General features: G+C 32.0%; 1 protein-coding gene across 1 annotated transcript; it reads right to left on the bottom strand.

The window, feature by feature from the left end:
* Nucleotides 1–2,487: 2,487 nt before the first annotated feature.
* On the bottom strand, nucleotides 2,488–5,256 carry LOC110096454. Its single transcript, XM_020822427.2, has 7 exons — nucleotides 4,924–5,256; nucleotides 4,569–4,655; nucleotides 4,134–4,409; nucleotides 3,801–3,965; nucleotides 3,672–3,725; nucleotides 3,410–3,556; nucleotides 2,488–3,069 (listed from the first exon to the last, which is right to left on the bottom strand). The coding sequence occupies exons 1-7, from the start codon at nucleotides 5,104–5,106 to the stop codon at nucleotides 2,692–2,694; spliced, it is 1,290 nt and encodes a 429-aa protein (XP_020678086.1). The 5' UTR covers nucleotides 5,107–5,256; the 3' UTR covers nucleotides 2,488–2,691.
* Nucleotides 5,257–19,331: the final 14,075 nt, after the last annotated feature.

The following is a 19,331-nucleotide window of genomic DNA, read 5'->3' as shown; positions in this document are numbered from 1 at the left end:
GCATATTATTTTGCACAAACATGATTTGTTTTTGGAATTTCATGTGCTAAAAGTTGTTGGCTGTTGATTTTATATTGATAAAGCTGAAATAGAATCAGGCAGGTCCACATCTATCAAATCTATATACAAACCAGCCTGGCTAGCTTTTGTCTTTTTTTTTTTTGATAAATTATGGTTGGAAACTATACTTTTAGTGGGATGTTTGTTTGCTTTGGTAAAATTTTATGCAAAAAAAAATTTAAAATGCAAATCTTATACTCACAAGGGTTGGATGCCCATTATTTCATATATATATATATATATATATATATGAAAGTTAGTTTTTAAATATTTTTTTTGAAATAAAATTTAATTTGAAACATAAAGAAATTTATTTTTGGTTATGCAAAATAGTTTTTTAGTAGGATATTATAATAAAATCAAATTTTATTATGATATCAATATATTTATAAATCACATCACTACATTTCTGTTATTTGTCTTGTTTTACATTTTTTTAAATATTTAATCATAAACCTTAAAATAAAGAGGGTTTATTATATAATATGGCAAAAACTAATGCATTAAACTCATATTTTTCAAATGTAATCACTATTTAATAATATTAATTTAATGTAAAGAAATATCCACTTGCTTAACATCTTATTGTAAAAAAACTCAATTAAGGCTTCGTTTGGCATGACTTTTTTTAATGCTATCTAAAGCCATTTTCTAATATAAAAGTTTGTTGAACAAAAAATTTTTGTATTAGAAAGTTGTTTTAGAAAGCATAAAAAGTCTTAATTATAATTTGGGGTCTATTTTTAACTGTGGCCATAAAGTTATTATGGCGAATATAGTTGTAAAAAATAACTTCGTAGTATAAAAATTTATTGAAAGCAATGAAAAAGCTATGATCAAATAATAATTATAGCTATAGTTTGAAAAGCAAAGCAATAAAAAGTTATTCCAAATAAAACTTTAATATGTTTAAAATAAAAAAAAATGGCTTAATCAAGATGATTAAACATGAGTTTCTTAATAAAACCTGTTTATGATTGGGCTCTTGACAAAGAAACATAAACTACTATAGAGAGAGATATCTCCAAGTAAAACAGACAAATCAGCCAGCTGTATTTAGGCATTTTGTTCAGAAAATCACAAAGTTCCTTTGTCCTCCATGCATTAAGAAAAAAAGGACTGAATAATTAATTTTCTTCTCTTATCCTAAAGAAACTACAAAGGAATCATAGTAATGGGTTTGAATACAACAAAAAAAGTTTCACTGTCATGCATGTGAACCCTTCAAACTAATTAGTTCTTGTAGACAAAGATTTAAGTTTTTTATTTTTAACAAGGCTATAATCTTTGTAGAAGAAGAGAGGAAGGCTTTATTCAGGACGGTTTTTTTACTGTTATCTAAAATAGTTTTCTAATAAAAAAATTTCTAGAACTTAAAATTTTTATACTGAAAAGCTGCTTTAGAAAGCATTAAGAAAGCCGGCCCCAGAGGAAGCTGAAGTGGAGAATAAGAGTGCATGTGAAGGAAAATAAAAGTTGGCATCACCTACTTGTATTAGGTCTTCACTTTTTTTATCTCCCAACACATCACCATCAATCTATGAAAAGCTTAGAAAGAGAGCTTTTCCAACTGTTAAAATTGCTTTCATTGCAAGTTTCAACCTCAAATCTACTTTTTCACGCTCACATGTTTTAGGATCTCTTTCATTCATTATATGCTAACTATTGGGTATCTTATAAAGAGATGATATGTGTAATTATCATCGTAGGACGATCGACGTGAGGTTTAAGGAGATGAGTCTTAGAGAGGTATAAAATAGTTGCGAGTTTTGTCATTAAAGATATTGCGAGGGTTTTCCATATATTTATAAAAAAGTTTAGCATTTTTTTGCAAGCCTGCTAAAATTCCCAACTATATCTTTTGCGCCAGCTTATTTTAAATATGTCATGATTTTTGTTTAATTTTTAATTTATTAAAAACTACACTCTTTAACACAATAGTTTTTTATTCTTTGATTAATTGTAAAAAATAATTAAGCAATAGAAATCAAATAAATAATCTTAACATTATATATGAAACCACTAAAACAAAAGCTTTTGCGAAAAAACAAAAACACTTTTAAAATTAGAAGAAAAATAAAAAAGATAAATTGTTTTTCTCTCCTTTATCTCTTCCTTTCTTTTCATTTACAACAACAATAACAGCAACATTAAGCCTTTATCCCACTACGTGGGGTCGGCTACATGAATCTTTTTTCTCCATTGTGTCATGTTAAAAGTCAAATTTTTGTTTAAATCTGATAACATTGCTGTTGTCAGGTCCCAAATCCTGGATGAGAAAAGTAAAGGATTACATTAGATAGTTAACAACTAGCATAAAATTTGTTGAATAATCATGCCATGAATCCTTCTTTTCATTTACACCAAAAAATATCATATAAAATATCAGAAAGCATATTATATTTTCACCAACAACCACTCTAAAACTAAGGCCAGAAGAAAAAGAATAAAATTCATAGATTAAACCAGCAATAGTAACAACAGATCAGGCCTTGTTTCTCTAAACTAATAAGAAACTCTGCCCACCCCCAAACACCTCTCTCTCCCAACTTATAAGAGAGAAACCATTAAGAAAACAAAGAGAACTGTTTACAGTAATAATACAAAGAAAAACAAGTTATATTCACCAATCTATGGACAATTAGGGTTCTTTCCAGGGCCTCCATAGTAGAAATAATTGCCCCAATCTCCATTCTGATCATTCTGAACATCATAGCAGCTTGATTCTTCAGTATAAGTTCCAATTCCTTTAGGAGATCTGAGATTGTTGGAGCTATCAACTATTTGAATATTTCTGAAATAGCTTGCTTTGCCAAATCCTTCTCCTGGAAAGTGACCACTGCCCATTTGAGTTGAAGTGTGATCTCCATCTGCTACTGTGTTCACTATTTCTCCTCCCCATTCAATCATTGAAGCACTATCAGCTAAGTAGGAGAAGAGGAAGGAAGGCCAATAACCTAACACATGGTTCTCCCCAAATTGCATCCACCAATTTCCCTCTTTTGGATCCTGAAAATAATTTTTCAAAATTCATTCAGATGTCTTTGACTCATAAGTTCGGCGAAATTGGAGTCCTTGGCACAAAATTGGATTCAATATACACATAAATTGTTATGATTGTCGTAAAAAAGCTTATCACGAGCTTACTCAGATTGTTTGTGACAACTTTCTAACTGCTTTTTTGGTATGTTAAAAAAAAAAAGTACTAGAAAGCAGAAAGTCATCTCAAAGTCATCCCAAATGAAGCCTCAATCTGAGCTAAGCCCAACTTGAAATCATGTGGAGGTAGGACAAAGCAACAATTCAATATATTTTTTTGTAAATTTAGATTCAAATGGTATTTGATTACCTTCCAAACAAGAATACTGATATCATATTGGGAACCACCATAGTTAGAGATGGGAGAGATGCTGGCACCCATGGCAATTTCATTGTTTATCTGAATGAATCCAGAACACAGCAGATTGTAGCAGCCTGTAGCTTGATAAGCATCACTCTGTTTTATTTTTAAAATATCAATAAGAATCCAAGATCCAGTCTTTTCAATAGAGGAATAGAAACTGCAAAAAAAATATATATAAAAATGGTAGCAAAAAAAAATACAAGCTTACAGTCCAGTAAGTGAATAGCCTTGTGTGACCATCCCCATAAAGATCAGGACTGACCTAATAATACAAATGAAATTAAAAAAATATTAAATTTATATAATAAAAAAAAGAAAAATAAAATTTTATTGCAACCTGCCAGCCTGCTTCAATGCTATTGAGATCATCTCCAAAGGAGCCACCCAAAATCCATAGTTGAGAAAGGCTGAACTCATTAGACTGCTGGATCCGTGGATTCCAGACATTCATGGTTGCCTTTGCTCCATAGTACTCATCTCCCTCTACATAACTAATGGCATGCTACTCAAACAAGAACCATAAAGAGAAAAAAAAAATGAGAAAAGGAATAAAAAATCCATTTTTACTGATAAAGTAGTTACAAAAAATTGAATTTTCTAGCAGTAGCCAGTAAAAATCTTTGTTTTTTTGCTTTTTGTGTACTTTCTTCTTCAAAAATATGATTTTTACCTCATGACCATTTTCATTGATGAGGTCAGGATCAGAGGATAAGGGAAAGGGAATGGTCCTGTGCTTCTTCTTGCCATAGCTCTTGAGAGAACTGGCTCTAAGAACATCTTCTTCCTTAGTTCTTCTAATGGGGATTGTGTTCTCTGGGCATCTGCCATTCTTTTGCCATAGCTGAGAAATTTGTTTGCTTGATTGCTTCTTGTGACTCGAACTACTGAGCTTTGATGCCAATTTGCTCTCATCATATTGAGCTTCTGGATAAAAAGATGGCCTTGCCTGCATCGAAAATGGAAATTGAATCTTGGCTGCAATAACTTTATAAAAAGTGTAAGAACAGAGTGATTGATGGGGAAAAGATTGGCCAACTAAAGATCTCCCAAGCTAAATTTAGCTCAGGATATCTTCATTCAAAGTATTTTCTAGAGAGAGAGAGACCTGAATTGTGTGGTTTCTGAAGAGAGGATGATCAAAGGATGGTTGGTGAGAGACATTAACACAGTCTATGATATCTCCATCTGGGCTCTGTGGATTCATAAATGTCTTTCGTGTTAGAGCAATTCAATCATATAAGAAAATTCCATGAAAATAATATAACAGATATGAAAATCTTGAAGTAATGGCCTCATTTAAGCTTCGAAATCAGCTATGAATAAGCAGACCGTACCATTCAAAGGATATTAAAGAACATTAAATAAGAAAATGCTTTTGAAAAAAAAGTAGAAAAAAAGGACGAAGCTTTCCGAAAGAAAGAAGATACAGTTTGAAGAGGAGAAGAGGAGAAAGGCGGGACCTTGATAGACTTCACCGCCGGCTTATTAAGTTTGTTAAGATGCCTTTTTGTTTCCAGCTTCCGTCTCCTCACGTCGGTGGCGGTGGCCGTGGCGACACCGCCGCCGCCGGAGGCGCATGATAGGAAGCACAGAGTTAGAAGAAGCAGCCCTGACCAGTTCCTCGTGCTAGCTTGCGCCGCCATTAAGAGTTTTCTCTAGTTTTTCTTCTCAACTTCAGTCCATGGAGAAAATTAAAGCTGAAATGAAATTTGAACAGCCATTCTGTCTCTGTCTCTCTCTCTCTCTCCTCCCTGTGCCTTCTTCTTCCCAGTCCCCACTTCTACTGGCGCGCGCTTTCTCTCTCGGCCTCACTAAGTACACGTCCATGGGGGTAAAATGGGAAGAAAGGTAAAATTTTCAATTAGTAGACACATTTATGTAATTGTTATAGTTGTTTGAGCTCTAATAAAGTTTATTAATTGAAACTATACATAACGGTTAAATATATTTATGATTAAATTTATTTTTATTATAGTTTATTATAAATAAAAAAATTGTATTTAAATAAAAAATATTTATTTTTTAAAAATTAGATTATGAGGTCATCAAAATCATAAATAAAGGATTAATTGAAAAGATGATTCAATAGCACATTTCATTTTATTTTTTTAAAATTCAGTTTATTAAATACAATTTTTAATTTATCATTTGAATTAAAAATTTTAGAATTAAATTTAGAATCATATGATATATGATATTAACATATTTATAGTGATAATAAATGTCTCAATGAGATGAACCAGATGCATAACCCTAGAAGCAATAGATATGGTGGTGTTTGAGTTGGGAGAAATTATTCTATGTGGACATTGGACGGAGAGAACCATCTGAATTTATTGCGCTTTTACTATCTTTTTTATGCGTTTTTGCAAAAGGTAGTAAAAGCTCAACAAATATTTAATATTTATTAAATAGTTGAATATTTGCTGTGTTTTTATTGAGTATTTATAAAAACACAGCAAAAGGACAGTAAAAATGCATTCATAATTGAATATTTGCTCCACTTTTATTACCCTTTTACAAAAATGCAGCAAAAGGACAGTAAAAATGTAGCAAATCTGGTCGGTTCTCTTGAGTTGGAGTTTGATAATTATTGTTTTTATTTAGTGTGAGATGATGTAGGGACATCTAATGTAAGCACTTTAAGACTTGAAAGTCTTTTGGAATGTGGAGATCCCAAGATAGCTAACATCTACAAAGGAATAGTGAGATTTGGGTTGGTTTTTAGGTAGGTAGTCTTTTGTGGAGGTTAAGAGATGCTTATATGCTAAGATATAATAAGTGTAAGTATTATTTGCAAAGCTAAGGATATTAGAAATAAAAATCTAGAGTTATTTAGGATGGTTATATGGAGGCTTCTTAGTTGGGAGTGAAATGAAGAAATTTGACTCTATATGTAGCTTAAGGTGAGAAATACTTCATAAATTTGAGCCACTATTTATTATGGGTCTTAAAATATGCTTTAGAGGCTCCATTGAGATTATAAACTTTAAGTTATTCAAAACATCCATAAATAATTCTTTATTTTTAAAAACTTTCTTATAGCTAAAAAAACTTTAGTATATTCAATTATAAGAAGTATGTTCTCACCACATAAAATTCTAAAAAAGTAATAAGAAAATTATAACAAAATAAAATTATGAATAAATACTCCCAAACAGGCCCTTAATGACTAATAATTTCTTAAGGAAGATCGATTACGATATCTTTAATAACCTCCGTGATCATAATTGGCCTATTATCTTAATTCTTTATATTCTTATAATAATAGCTCTTTTCAACTCATGACAATCAATAAAGAATATTATTTCAATAATATAATTTTTTTTCTTCAAAAGTTTTTACACAAAAATATCACTTATTAGCCTTAATTTTTCAATTATGGCACCAATTATCGTGCATAGCTGATAATTAAGATGATAAATGCTCTCTATAGACATAATCTAACTTATAATAGGTTCAAATAATATTTATCCTAAAGTAAATTCAAGTAATAGAATATTATATATATATAGTTTGTTAGTTAGGCAATGTGATAGATAGATAGATTGAGGTAGATCATTGTTGTCAGAGCAACAATGATGAGTAGGTGGCTGTTGTTTTAAATGAGGAGAGGGAGAGGGCTCAACATTTAAGACTTAGGTGTTGAGTAATTATGTATTAGATTATGAGATTAATAACTATTTAATTTTTTCATTAGCTCAACACACTTGTTTTGAATCATCAAACAACAAGAGATTATAGAGATATTAGTTTATTTGGGACTTTTTTTTTACTATTTTCTAAAGCAATTTTTTAATACAAAATTTTCTTGAACTGAATTTTTTTTTTATACAAAAAACAGCTATAATAATCATTAAAAAAGTCCCCAAACGGAGCCATTGTCATCATAAATTATAATATTGATAGAAATAAAGTGAATTTTTTATTCACGATTTAAACGAATATCCGATGCTTATTTTATGATGGTCATTATATATATATATATATTGTGGGCGATTTTGGTCCTAATTAAAAAGCAATAATTTAGAATAATTTTATTAATATTTGCATTCAAATGCTCGTTTAGGAAAAAAGCTCTATGCTTAAACTGTTTGGTCACATGCATGGAGTTGGAGCAAAGAGCCTCACATGGGAATGACCCACAGTAGCTTAAATTACTTGTTTATTTGTTAAACATGTAAGCTTCTCATTCTATGAAAACATAAGATTATCCAACAATATATTTGATAGGGCATTAAAAAACGATTTTATCGGGCACTAATCTTGATGCATATTTGATTGGAAAACTTTCGGAATTAGATAGAGGATAATATGAACTTTGATTTTGATAAATTTATAATCAAACTAAATGCCTTAACGGGAGGAAGGAGTCAATACCAAAAATGATCTGATCCGACTCCAAATGAGTCCGGATTTAACAATTGAATAATAATTAGAAACTTAAGAATATTAATTGGAGAATACAGTCTCCAAATCTCGCTTATAATCAAATGGAGCATATTTATAAGATGAATCCAACAAGTCAATAATCATTAAATTTTTATAGAATTAAAATGTTTAAATGTTAAGAAAATGGTATATGATTGAGGTAATCTATATGAGTTATCTAACAGAATGTTCTTGATTCTGATTATATTTAATGGGCATGTTACTCTCAAAATTATGTAAATAGACTCTTGCTCTCTATATGAATATATGATTAGAGATTGTATTCTCATCTTGAGATTCAAGAGGACTCAAAAGGTTAAAGAATATAGGAGTTTCACCCGAGCACTACTATATGACCTCCATTATCAAAACACTATCAAATCGCTATATTCAAATTACCACTCGATCACTGTTATCAAACAATCATCATCCGACCACCGTCGTCTAATAACCATCAGAGTTAGAATATTGCCGTCAGACTGTTGTCTGATCGTTGCCATCAGTCCACCACCTGATTACTCTCATTGGACCACATCAACCTATAAGGCTAATGCACCAACATATGCGCTAGACTTCTTTGTCGATGATATCCCTTCCACAAAGAAGAATAATAAAACACATAATAAATGATCTCTTGAAGACAAAAATCACATGCTATAGGTCTCTTCCAATTTCACAGGATCCGTTCTGTGCATTTTATATCTTACTTATTATATCAATATTTTTTTAATAATGAAAAAATATATTATTTATAATTAATAACAAACACTAATAGAATCATTTCAACTAGGCCAAAAAATCCTCCAAATTTTCTCTTTTTTGAGATTTCCACATTAATATTCTTTTCATATTTGCTTTAGATCTCTAAATAAAATTAAGATGTTATTCTCTATCTCTATCGTGAATATTTTGAAACACAACAATGCTTTTCATGAAAATGAAACTTAATTAATATTATAAGCCTTTTAAGGGATTCATCATATAGAACCCTCACGATGCCCAATAATAGCTAAATAAAATTATGATTATTTTCTAACCAAGTCTTTTTAGAACTATCTCTACCTCTTTTAATATAGGTCACATCTGATACATCTACTCTTGCAACATGGAAATCAAAAGACCGCCGTTTTATGTGACCAAACCATCTAAGACGAATCTCTAATGTTACCTACCAATGGAGCTACTCCAACCTTATATGCTCGTTTTGCATTCTATCTCTAAAAGAGAACCCACTTATTCACCTGAGCATCCTAATCTCTGCAACACTTATTGTATGCCTATTTCTTTCCCGTACATCCCCACAGTTCACAAGAATACGAGAAAAAAAAAAAAGATTTGTTGTTTTTGGTGAATCAAATTGAAGAGCCACATGACTTCCCATTTAAATGAAGAAAACATTTCTACAGCTCCATAATCAATATTCATATATACAATAGTTGATTAAGAATAAAAGAACAAAAACAAATTAAGGAGGTAATTAACTTTTATAATATAGATAATGGAATAAACTTTAAAATAGTTCCATGATTATCCGCATATGGCCAAGTTAGTACAGAGTATCACGTTGCTCCAATTTAATCTCTCAACTACATAAAATTGATCCAAAATTATCCTTTTGAAATGAAATTATAATCAATTATGTATGGTCAAGGGGGACTAAATTGGCACAATATGATACTCTGGGATTAAATTGATCACATAAGAATAGCCTAGGGACTAGTTTAAAATTTTATATATATATATAAGAAAAAAAAATTTGAAGCAGACAATAAAGAGAGATGCATTATTGCAGCGATAAGTAAACAGTGAAGAAGAGGACGGGGAATCTCACGCCTTTCTGGAGATAACGTCAATTGAAAAGGAAATGAGTGTCTGAGCTGGTTGGTTCTTTTCAGGAATTGTAGTTTCTGCAATGCTGCATAGACTCAATCATTATGCTATCCATGAAAATTTCCGTTATGAAGAAGCCATGCAACTCACCGTTGCTTAGCTTGATTAGGTTGGTTAGGGAGCGAGTAAGGTTGGGAACCCTCAAATCCGTGCTCAATTCTCTTTGAGCGGCGGAGTCTCTTAAGCGAGGCTCAATCAAGTGCGGGCCAGGAGGTTTCTGGGGTATGATTGGTGCCTCTTCTTGGTAAGCCGAGGATTAGTCACGCCGCCAAGCGGCCTTTTGAGGGTGACAACGGCTGGATATCCCGTTCCCACACACAAAACAAGGCCATGCAGTTTTTTATTTTTTAAAATCTGAATCATAAATTCAAATTTCTAACATTAGAATCAATGATTCATGGATTCTTTTACAGGCCATGCCGTTTTTTTCTTTTTTAGATAAATCAAAAGCCTTGGCTCTATATATATAGAAGAAAGAGAGACAAGCAGCAGTTTCAGCAGTACTGATTTCAAGTAAGAACCATTACCTGTAGTGATGGTAAATGTTCGGTAGAAAGTTGAAGAAGCCACCATGATGTAGAAGTCATTCTGGCAATGCAAGTCATCAAGATCTGGCAAACAAAAAGTCTGTACAGTTTGGGTCATTTCAACTTCAAAGCCTCTTTGATTTAGCTTCTTGCTTTCTTTATTGAAGGATGAGTTGTTTGAGGAAAAAACCCCCACATTTTTTCTCAAATTTTGATTTAGAAAAACTGTTTATAAATCTCTAACTGCAAAAGCAAATTAGCATAGGAGAACTGTGAATTAATCCAGCATAACACAAGATGGGTATTAAACAAACATTGATATATTTATAAATTTTATTACAAAAATGGAAATTACAAAATACATGTTATTAAATAAACATTGGAGATCGGGTCTGCGGCCGGCCAGTTGGTGGAAGAAATTCCTCCCCTCTCATCCAGGCTCGAATCCCCTAAACCTCCAAAAAAAATTATTATTGTCATGTCAAAAATGTAAATAGAGGATTATAGTACAGCATGTAGACATTTGATGTGAAAATGTAAGTTTATTTTTTTAATATTTCATACAAATATGTAACAAATGAGTATAATATATAAATTTGCTAATCAAGACAGAGGATGGCACCTTTTTTTTCATCATAATGTTATGGATTAAGAAAGCTAAAGTAAACCTAGAAAGATTTGATTATAAATGACTAGAAATGATCTTTTTTTTATTAGATGTAAATGAAAATTTGATTCTTAACAGAACACAATGAAGAAAAAGGATTCATATAGCCAACTCCACGTAGTGGAATAAAGACTTGATATTGTTGTTGTTATTGTTGGTTCTATTTGTATATGCCCATAGGATAGAATCCACTCCTATATTTTATCTAATAAGATATTATGCTTTATAATCAAGGGAAATTCTCTCAAATCTTTTAAATTGCAAAAAACCAAAAAACAAAAACTACTAGAGAAGTAAAAGAATAGATTATGGTATATAAAGCTAATCAAGGTTGGATGTAAAAAAATTGGCATCGAGAAAACTAAAGGATGAGTTGTTCTTGGCTATTGCAAACTTGGAAAATGTCAAATAAGTCCATATCGCATGCATCATGGCATGAAAGAAACTTACAAAAAATGAGAGCAAGCGAGATAACATGACAAGCTTATGACCGCATGCAGTATGGTGGTTAAGCGGTAGTTTTCTATACAAAAAACAAAGGTGTCAAAAGCTTATAATAGTGTATGAGGAGAAACTGTGCTTAATTTATTATTTCTTTTTTAGGTAAATTATCATAGAATCTCTGTAAAATATATATAACAAAAAAAATGTAAAATGTGGTAGGAAAGAGAGTGCCCCAAATCTAGAGATATATAAATGAATAACAATAATTGTAACAAAAATAAGCACCACAAAAAAGAATATCAAAATTTACATTATTCGGCTTAAGGAAGCATATGTCCAAGGCCACACAAATATAGAATAATTCACTAAATTTTTTTAAAAAAAATTGCATAAAAAATTACACTTCATACAAAATTAAAGATATGAATAAATATATTACTTCATCTAACTGAAAAAAAAAAAATACAATCATCTATTATAAAAATGATGGCTATATGTAAAGAAAAAGATGTTATTGCTCCAGTAACTCTTTTCACATTGTTACTGCAGGAAATAGTAACACCCAAAAAAATTTATTTCTTTCTCGAATGATACCACTCTGACCCTCTTTATTTTTCTTCCTCTACTCTCCTTGTAGCAAATGATTATGGATGCATTAATATATTTCAAATACCTCTTTATGTAGTGCTTAAATATAATAGGTAACAAACTTGAATTAAAAAAAGCTTGACATTAGAAGCCACCAACACTACAGAAAAACCTGTCATTATCGACGGACAAAATCCGCCCTATAATCATAAATTTCCGCCAGAAATTAGATCGACGGTTACATGGCCGCTTTTACCGACGTAATTAGATCCGCCGAAAAGTCCGAAGATAATCAAGATTTTCCTGTAGTGCAACTTAAGAAAATAATTGTGTGAATGAAATAATCTTGAATTAGATTAGCCGCCGTGAAGATCCAGCAGAGAGAGAGAGAGAGAGAGAGAGAGAGAGAGAGAGAGAGAGAGATGTATTAGTAACATCTATTTATAAAGAAAGTTTTAAATGCAATAAAATAATAAAAATTTATATAGATGTAATTAAAATAAATAAACTTATTAAAGATAGGTCTTATATAAAAATATACTTTAAATAAATCAGCATTTAAATATATTTTTTGTATATGAATAATCCTATTACGAAGGATATATCCAAATATGGTAGATGGCATGTCCATTTCCTAGACCTACATCAAATCTCAATAAGATGCGTCATTTTTCTAAGGTTGGATATCGACTAGAAGGAAAACAAAAAGGTTTTGAATGCAACTTAAAGCGAAAGTAACTGGACTTAGCAGAACTTAGCCAATAACACAGCTGGAAACAAATCTGCTAAACAATAATAAAGACAAAAATTACTATAAAACCAGAAGTCATTAGCATGTCAGAATTTGTCAATTGATTAGATTGTTGAACAAAGAGCACTTTGTTGTTTCCGCATCAGTGGAGATTAATATTGTATATGATATCTTGAACGCACTAATCTCAATGCTCTTCAAAGTAGATTCATTTATATGAAGATTAATATTGCATATGATATCCTAAATTGAACTAATTCCAACGCTATAAAACTCATTTTGATATGTTTTATCTAAAATATCCCAACACAATTTTTTTTCTAAAGTTATAGACAAGAAAGTCAAGATATTAACACTTTAGGAATGAAGTAATAGGAACGCTTCATGCTTGCAAAATATTAACAATCTAATAATGGAAATTTGAAAAAAGAAACAAAGGACGCCAACTACCTTAGCAATCTTTTCAGATGCTAACTTATTTTTCATTCAAAAGGGGTAAAATTAAAAATATATAAAAAAAAACACACACACATGAAGTTGTCTAAACATCATTATCTTTTCTTATCATTAGTGCTTTCTCAACTATTAAAATCTACCAAGCTCAAAGCCTCCATTCGATAAATGAAGACAGGGAACATTTTAAATTGTTTACTATAACTCTAGTTAGGTATGTAATAGTCTTACTTTGTTGAAGAGCAATAGAATAAAAAAATGAGAGTTAGAAAACAACGTAGTTGAAAACAATTTTACTATAACTCTAGTTAGCTGTTTCTGTTTCTCTTTTAAGATTTGTTGCATCGTAGGACTTGAAGAGTTTATTGAAACTCAAACATGATACAAAGAGAAGAACATAAATGAGAGTTAGAAAACAACGTAGCTGAAAATTTTCATCTACTTTGAAACAACAACAGTAATACAAGTATATATATGAAGAGATCAACTAAATAATTGACACTGCCGCGGTGTGCCTAAAACATAGTTTTATGTTGTCAACTTATCATCAATAATTAAGTTCTCAAGAAGAGAGCTAGATGTTCACATACATATTTGCATTTGTGTGCATATATGTATGCATGTGTGTATTTCTCTATATATATACATGTATGTGCATATTTTTGTGTACACATAAACTCACACATAATATGCATGCATGCGTGTGTCATGAATATTTAATTATATATATACACTATACTCATATATACACATGATGTGTGTATATAAATACAAAATATGAAATGTTACTAAATATGCAAGAACCCCACCTATGCATGATTCATCCCTTCCATAATATCTCAAGTTATCCTAATTACTAATCCTACTTCTATGGACATATTACAAACTTAAGGCTCTAATACTAATTTGATAAAAGATGACTCAGAGTTGAGGTTTCGTAATGAAGCTAATATAATGCATGGTATAATTCCATACAAACAAAAACTTGTATAAATAGACAATACTACAACAACAACAAACCTGTATCCCACCATGTGGGGACAAATACACAAGACTAGAATCTAAAAAAAAATCACAAGCCACTAAATAAATAAACTATTTCTTTCAAATATAAACATACATTACAAGAATTTACAATGAAAATTAGAAACACATAAAATAAACAAGCAAAATAAGTTAATTTTCACAATTTAGATTTTGTATGTCATTTAATCCAGAAGTTGCAACATTTTCAAATTAGGTGGAATTAGCCTAAAAAAATCTCTATTGTTTTAGTAAATTAAGGAGCATCAAGTTCACAAATCATTTCACTCATACAAAGGCGGGATACATTATAATACTCAAGAACCTATGGCTATGATGCAACAACACTTCTCCTCAAAGAGGCGTGCAGTGTCTAACACGTATCCGACACAACACACATCCGACACTTGTCGGACACGCCGAAAACGTGTCCGATTAAAAAAAATATTAAATACAAATTGAACACGCATATCTTAAATATTTTTTTGAATTTTTTTAAATATAATTTCTTGTATTTAAAATTTTTAGCCATGTAAAATATAAAAACTTAATTTCTTATCCTATCCACAACATCAAATCAATCTCCCGCACTTAATACCCCATTCATCAAATATTTTCATTTTCACTTCTCTTTGGCGAATTACAACTTTGATTTCATAACAATGTTCGATGTCATCTCAACATTGACGTCTGACGTCATTACAACATCAACATTTCAAAACGATCTTCATATCAAAGTCTGACACTATATTTACATTGATGCTCGATGCTAGTAATTTCCACATCCACAACTTGACATCTCATCTTTGTCCAACGCCTTCTCAACATCAACAACCAACACACTCTCAACATCGACGACCAACACCCTCTCAACATCGACGATAAATGCCCTCTAACATTGCCGCCCAATATTTACTGCATAACATCAATGCCCGACTCTCGATAGCATTGTCATCTGCTCTCTCGATGACGGATAAATGGCATCGACGCCCGACTCTTGGTATCCTAATATTAAATAATTTTAAACACAAATTCTAGTTAAATGACTTATTATTCTAAATTATTTTTAAAATTATACTTATTCAATTTTTATACATTATTTTTAAAATATAAAAACTATAATATCGTGTTCAACCCGTGTCTGTGTCCTATATTTTCAATAATTGACGTGTCCTGTGTTTGTGTCGTGTTGTATCGTATCTGTGTCATCGTGTTCGTATCTGTGCATCATAGTCAAGAAATTGTTGTATAGGTAGGTATTACTGATGAAAGATTTTCATTTGGTAACTCAAGGCAGAAATTCCTTTTCAATAACAATTTTCCCTCTTAAATGCTACGAGTTGATATTGATGTGATTGACTATTCTACTAAAAACAAAAAGCAATTCACTAAATAGTATATTGAAATGTTTAACGAACACAAAAACGGAAATTTAGGGATAAATTGTAACACTCCAAACTCTTAACTATCGAGATATTGTCCGATTTGGCCTAAGAGCCTCAAGGTTTTGTCATGTTGGTGTAACTTCCCAGTAGGTCACCCATCCCAGAATTGCTCTGGGATGAACACGCTAAACTGCGGAGTTTCTTATGAAAATTCTAGCCATTACACCAAAAATCGCCTCGAAGTTTAAAAATTAGCTTTCTTTTACTTAAGGGGGTTCACATAAATTTTAGATTCTACACTACTCAAGAAAAAGAAACTTAACCATATATTCTATAATGAGGGTGCTGTGTGTTGGAGAGCATCTACGCCTGATTCAAGTACCAACCAATTGACAGACATGTCGTTAAATTATATTTGCAGCATTGAAACTTCCATGAATGCTTGAATCAGGCATAGACTGGAAACTAGCTTCCAACAAGCTAGTACATCCTAGGTAATTTGATGCGTAGCTTCTCAGTTTGTTGTTTACTGGCTCATGTGTTTTGTGGTACCTGCAGTTTTCTACTGTTATATGATTACAGCAGGATCTTATCAAGGGCTTCTTCTTTCCGGGAAACCTAGTGTTCCAGCTGCAGACTTTCTACTCACGTGCATTGAGGCTACGACTCTACGGTCGTCTACTGTTCATGCACTAGTGTGAGGTGCCAATATTGAGGTTACATGGAGTGGCAAGTTACGGCTACTTTAAGTAGTAAGAAAGCCGTCCCAAATGAAGCCTAAGAGTGTGCTTGGGACACCGTCTCCACTGCTTTATGGTTTGAGACGCGCACCTCCTTCTATTTGGGATGATGGTTTTGAGGTGGAGAAATTTTTCATGTTCGCAGCCTGCTTTTCGCGACCCAAAATGTCTCGCGCGGTTCGTTGCTTTCCACAATTCTGGAATGCTAAAAAGTCGAAATTATCCTTCATCTCCAAGATATTCCCCTCGTCCCACCCTTCATCTCAAGCAATTAGGCCCTCTTCTCTGTATCGGCTGAGCTTCTCACATTTACATCTGCAATTTGTTGAACACAATACCTCTCAAGAATTCTTCAGTTGCCTATAGCTCTCAAGAGTACTTATGGTAATTCGTTTTTCCTTGCCTGCAATTTGCTTAAAAGTAGATACAATTTTGATTTAGGATTGCTAGTTGGTTATCATATTCATTTTAAAAAATTTCATCTTTTAAACAATTTTCTTTCATCTCAATATATGTAAGAGTATCAAGATAATTTGTTCCCACACAGCTGCAGCACAACAGCTCCACAGTTATACTATCCAAATAAAATATAATGATTTATGTACAACAACTTCAGAAAATAATTTTCTATACAACAATTTCACAACTTGTTTTACCGATAGCTGCAGCCGTCCCAAATACACCCTAAGTTTTGTTGAGAAATTGTGGCCTTTCCTGTGATTTAGATGTGACATTAATCAGCGAGAGAGAATTTCAAAGATTTTATTATTATCATAAATAAAGGCCTTAGGTTTACACAAAAGTCATTCTATTTTGTTTTCAATACATTTTAATTTGATGTATTATTTCTTCTACTTTCAGGAGTCCATTATTTAATCAAGTGGGAGAACAATGAAGCTTGATTCTACTATTTTGTCATTTAATTTAATAAGTTTTATTTAGTTTCACAAAATCTTGTTATTGGTTTTCATGTTTGTTGGTTTTATTCAAGTTTGATCTAATAAGCTGTGAGCACATGTCCTGTGCGTTATTTCTAGTAGAACACTACTGAATTTTTATCATTTCTTCGTATTTTGATTTTCATCCAAAGTAACAAATAGTTATTAAAACTAAGCGTCGGTAATCTGTGAAGTTTGCTATGTGTGCTAGAGTTGAATGGTTCCAAGCATATCATAAATCAGATCAATATTAGAGAACTTAGATACTAAGACATTGTACATCATATTAGGTATTAGAGCTGAAGGTTACATCTAATTTCTCATAGATATGGGATATAATATTTGAGTTAGTTAATAAAATAATAATAAAAAGTCATATATGCAAAATCAATTTAACTATAATTGTATACAATTTCAACCTGGTTATTGTGAGATTAAAGATTATAATCCAACATTTCAAAGAAAGGTATAATCTTGGGGTATGTTTGGATTGGATAAATATCTTAAAAGAATTCTTTGAAAGATACAATATGCTTGCTTTGGCAACTTTGAATTTGTGAAAACAAATTAATGGGACTTAGGCTTCGTTTGGGATGCCTTTCTTATTGCTTCTTAAAACATCATTTTAGTACAAAAAATTAAAAATTTTGTATTAGAAGCTGCTTTAAGAAGCAATAAGAAAGCCGTCCCAAACGAAGCCTTACTCAACCCTTTTGGCACAATATTGCTCCTACAATAAAAACTTCATGGTTTTATATGAAATATAAACTTAAGAAAATAATATTTCAGCCATTCACACTAAGATGACATGCATCAACTTGATCTGCTTACAAGGGCAGATCCACACCCTCCAAAAAAAAAAAATTGTATATGAAGGTCATTTTTGAAATTCTGCCCCCTCTCAAAAATATATTTTACCCTAATATCGCCCTATTCTAGGTGCGTCTGCCCCATTTCCATCCAAAATTGGCTTGCATGTGCAGCACTTCGCACCCTAAGGTTTACAAATTGCAACTTCGCTCTTTGGCGTCTTCGCAGCCTTTGGCCGTTTGGTGCCATCTTTTATTATATAATAAGTTTGCCCACCCTAAAAATTAAGGTTGGATCCGCCCCTGTCTGCTTATAAACTTCGCTCGCCCCTCTCATTGTCCTTGATAGCCCCTTTACTCTGATCACTCATGCACCATGGGTGCTCACACGATGAAGGCACTCAAGTATGTATGCTTTGTGGCTAATGGCTATGCATGAGATAGTATGATTGTCCTCTCTCATGAGTCATATGCCCGAGAACACCTACAGCTCTCATGCTAGGATTCATCATCTTACCTAGCAGTTGTGTACAAATCACTACTGCACTTACACCGCGCCATAGCAGTTGTCGGTCTCGTTCCTAATGGCTAGTGATACTGCGGTCTTTCTCGCTTATTGCATTACTTATTGCTTTTAGCGAATTTATCTATGTATTTGACGACATACTGAGCTCAGTTCATAATTGCAATGACATGATTTGATTAACTAATCTCAAGCGATATTGGAACTACAGGTTCATCAGCCTCTTCATAGATTTCAAAAACATTTAGTAGCATTTAAGAGGACTCCATACAAATAGATTAACAAGTATTAATCAAGCATGATCCTAGAAGAGTGCATATAAAGCAATCATAAACTAAATCAATTCGATGATGAAACATATAAGATATCAACCTTAAAAAACAAGAGGGAAAAAAATGCTCATGGCAAACAATCACAAACATATAATTGCATAATACTAATAGAAAAATAAGAATCTGTACATTACATCCCAACAATCAGATAATCAAGATCAATAAGAAGAAGGAAGAATCAATACATTACATCACTACAAACCCCATCTCTACTAGGGGCAACAGTGCACCTCCATTACAGGCCCGGCCCGGCCCGGCTCAATCGGAATGAGAGTCTTCGTGATCGGAGTCTGAATCGTCGCTGGAGGAAGAGGATGAGGAATATTGATCATAGGACAATATTCGGTATCGGCGACGGTGGGGCAAA

This window comes from Dendrobium catenatum, unplaced genomic scaffold (assembly GCF_001605985.2).
Source record: "Dendrobium catenatum unplaced genomic scaffold, ASM160598v2 fragScaff_scaffold_761, whole genome shotgun sequence".
NCBI classification, from domain to species: domain Eukaryota; kingdom Viridiplantae; phylum Streptophyta; class Magnoliopsida; order Asparagales; family Orchidaceae; genus Dendrobium; species Dendrobium catenatum.
Note: the sequence above shows the minus strand (reverse complement) of the source record. Positions and strands in the feature narration are given on the sequence as shown.

Coding starts and splice junctions, on each gene's coding strand:
- LOC110096454 (XM_020822427.2), bottom strand. CDS start 5,106: ATGGCGGCGCAAGCTAGCACGAGGAACTGGTCAGGGCTGCTTCTTCTA. Junction 4,656..4,923: donor CGGCGGTGAAGTCTATCAAG/GTCCCGCCTTTC, acceptor ATGAATCCACAG/AGCCCAGATGGAGATATCAT. Junction 3,070..3,409: donor TCAGTATTCTTGTTTGGAAG/GTAATCAAATAC, acceptor AATTATTTTCAG/GATCCAAAAGAGGGAAATTG.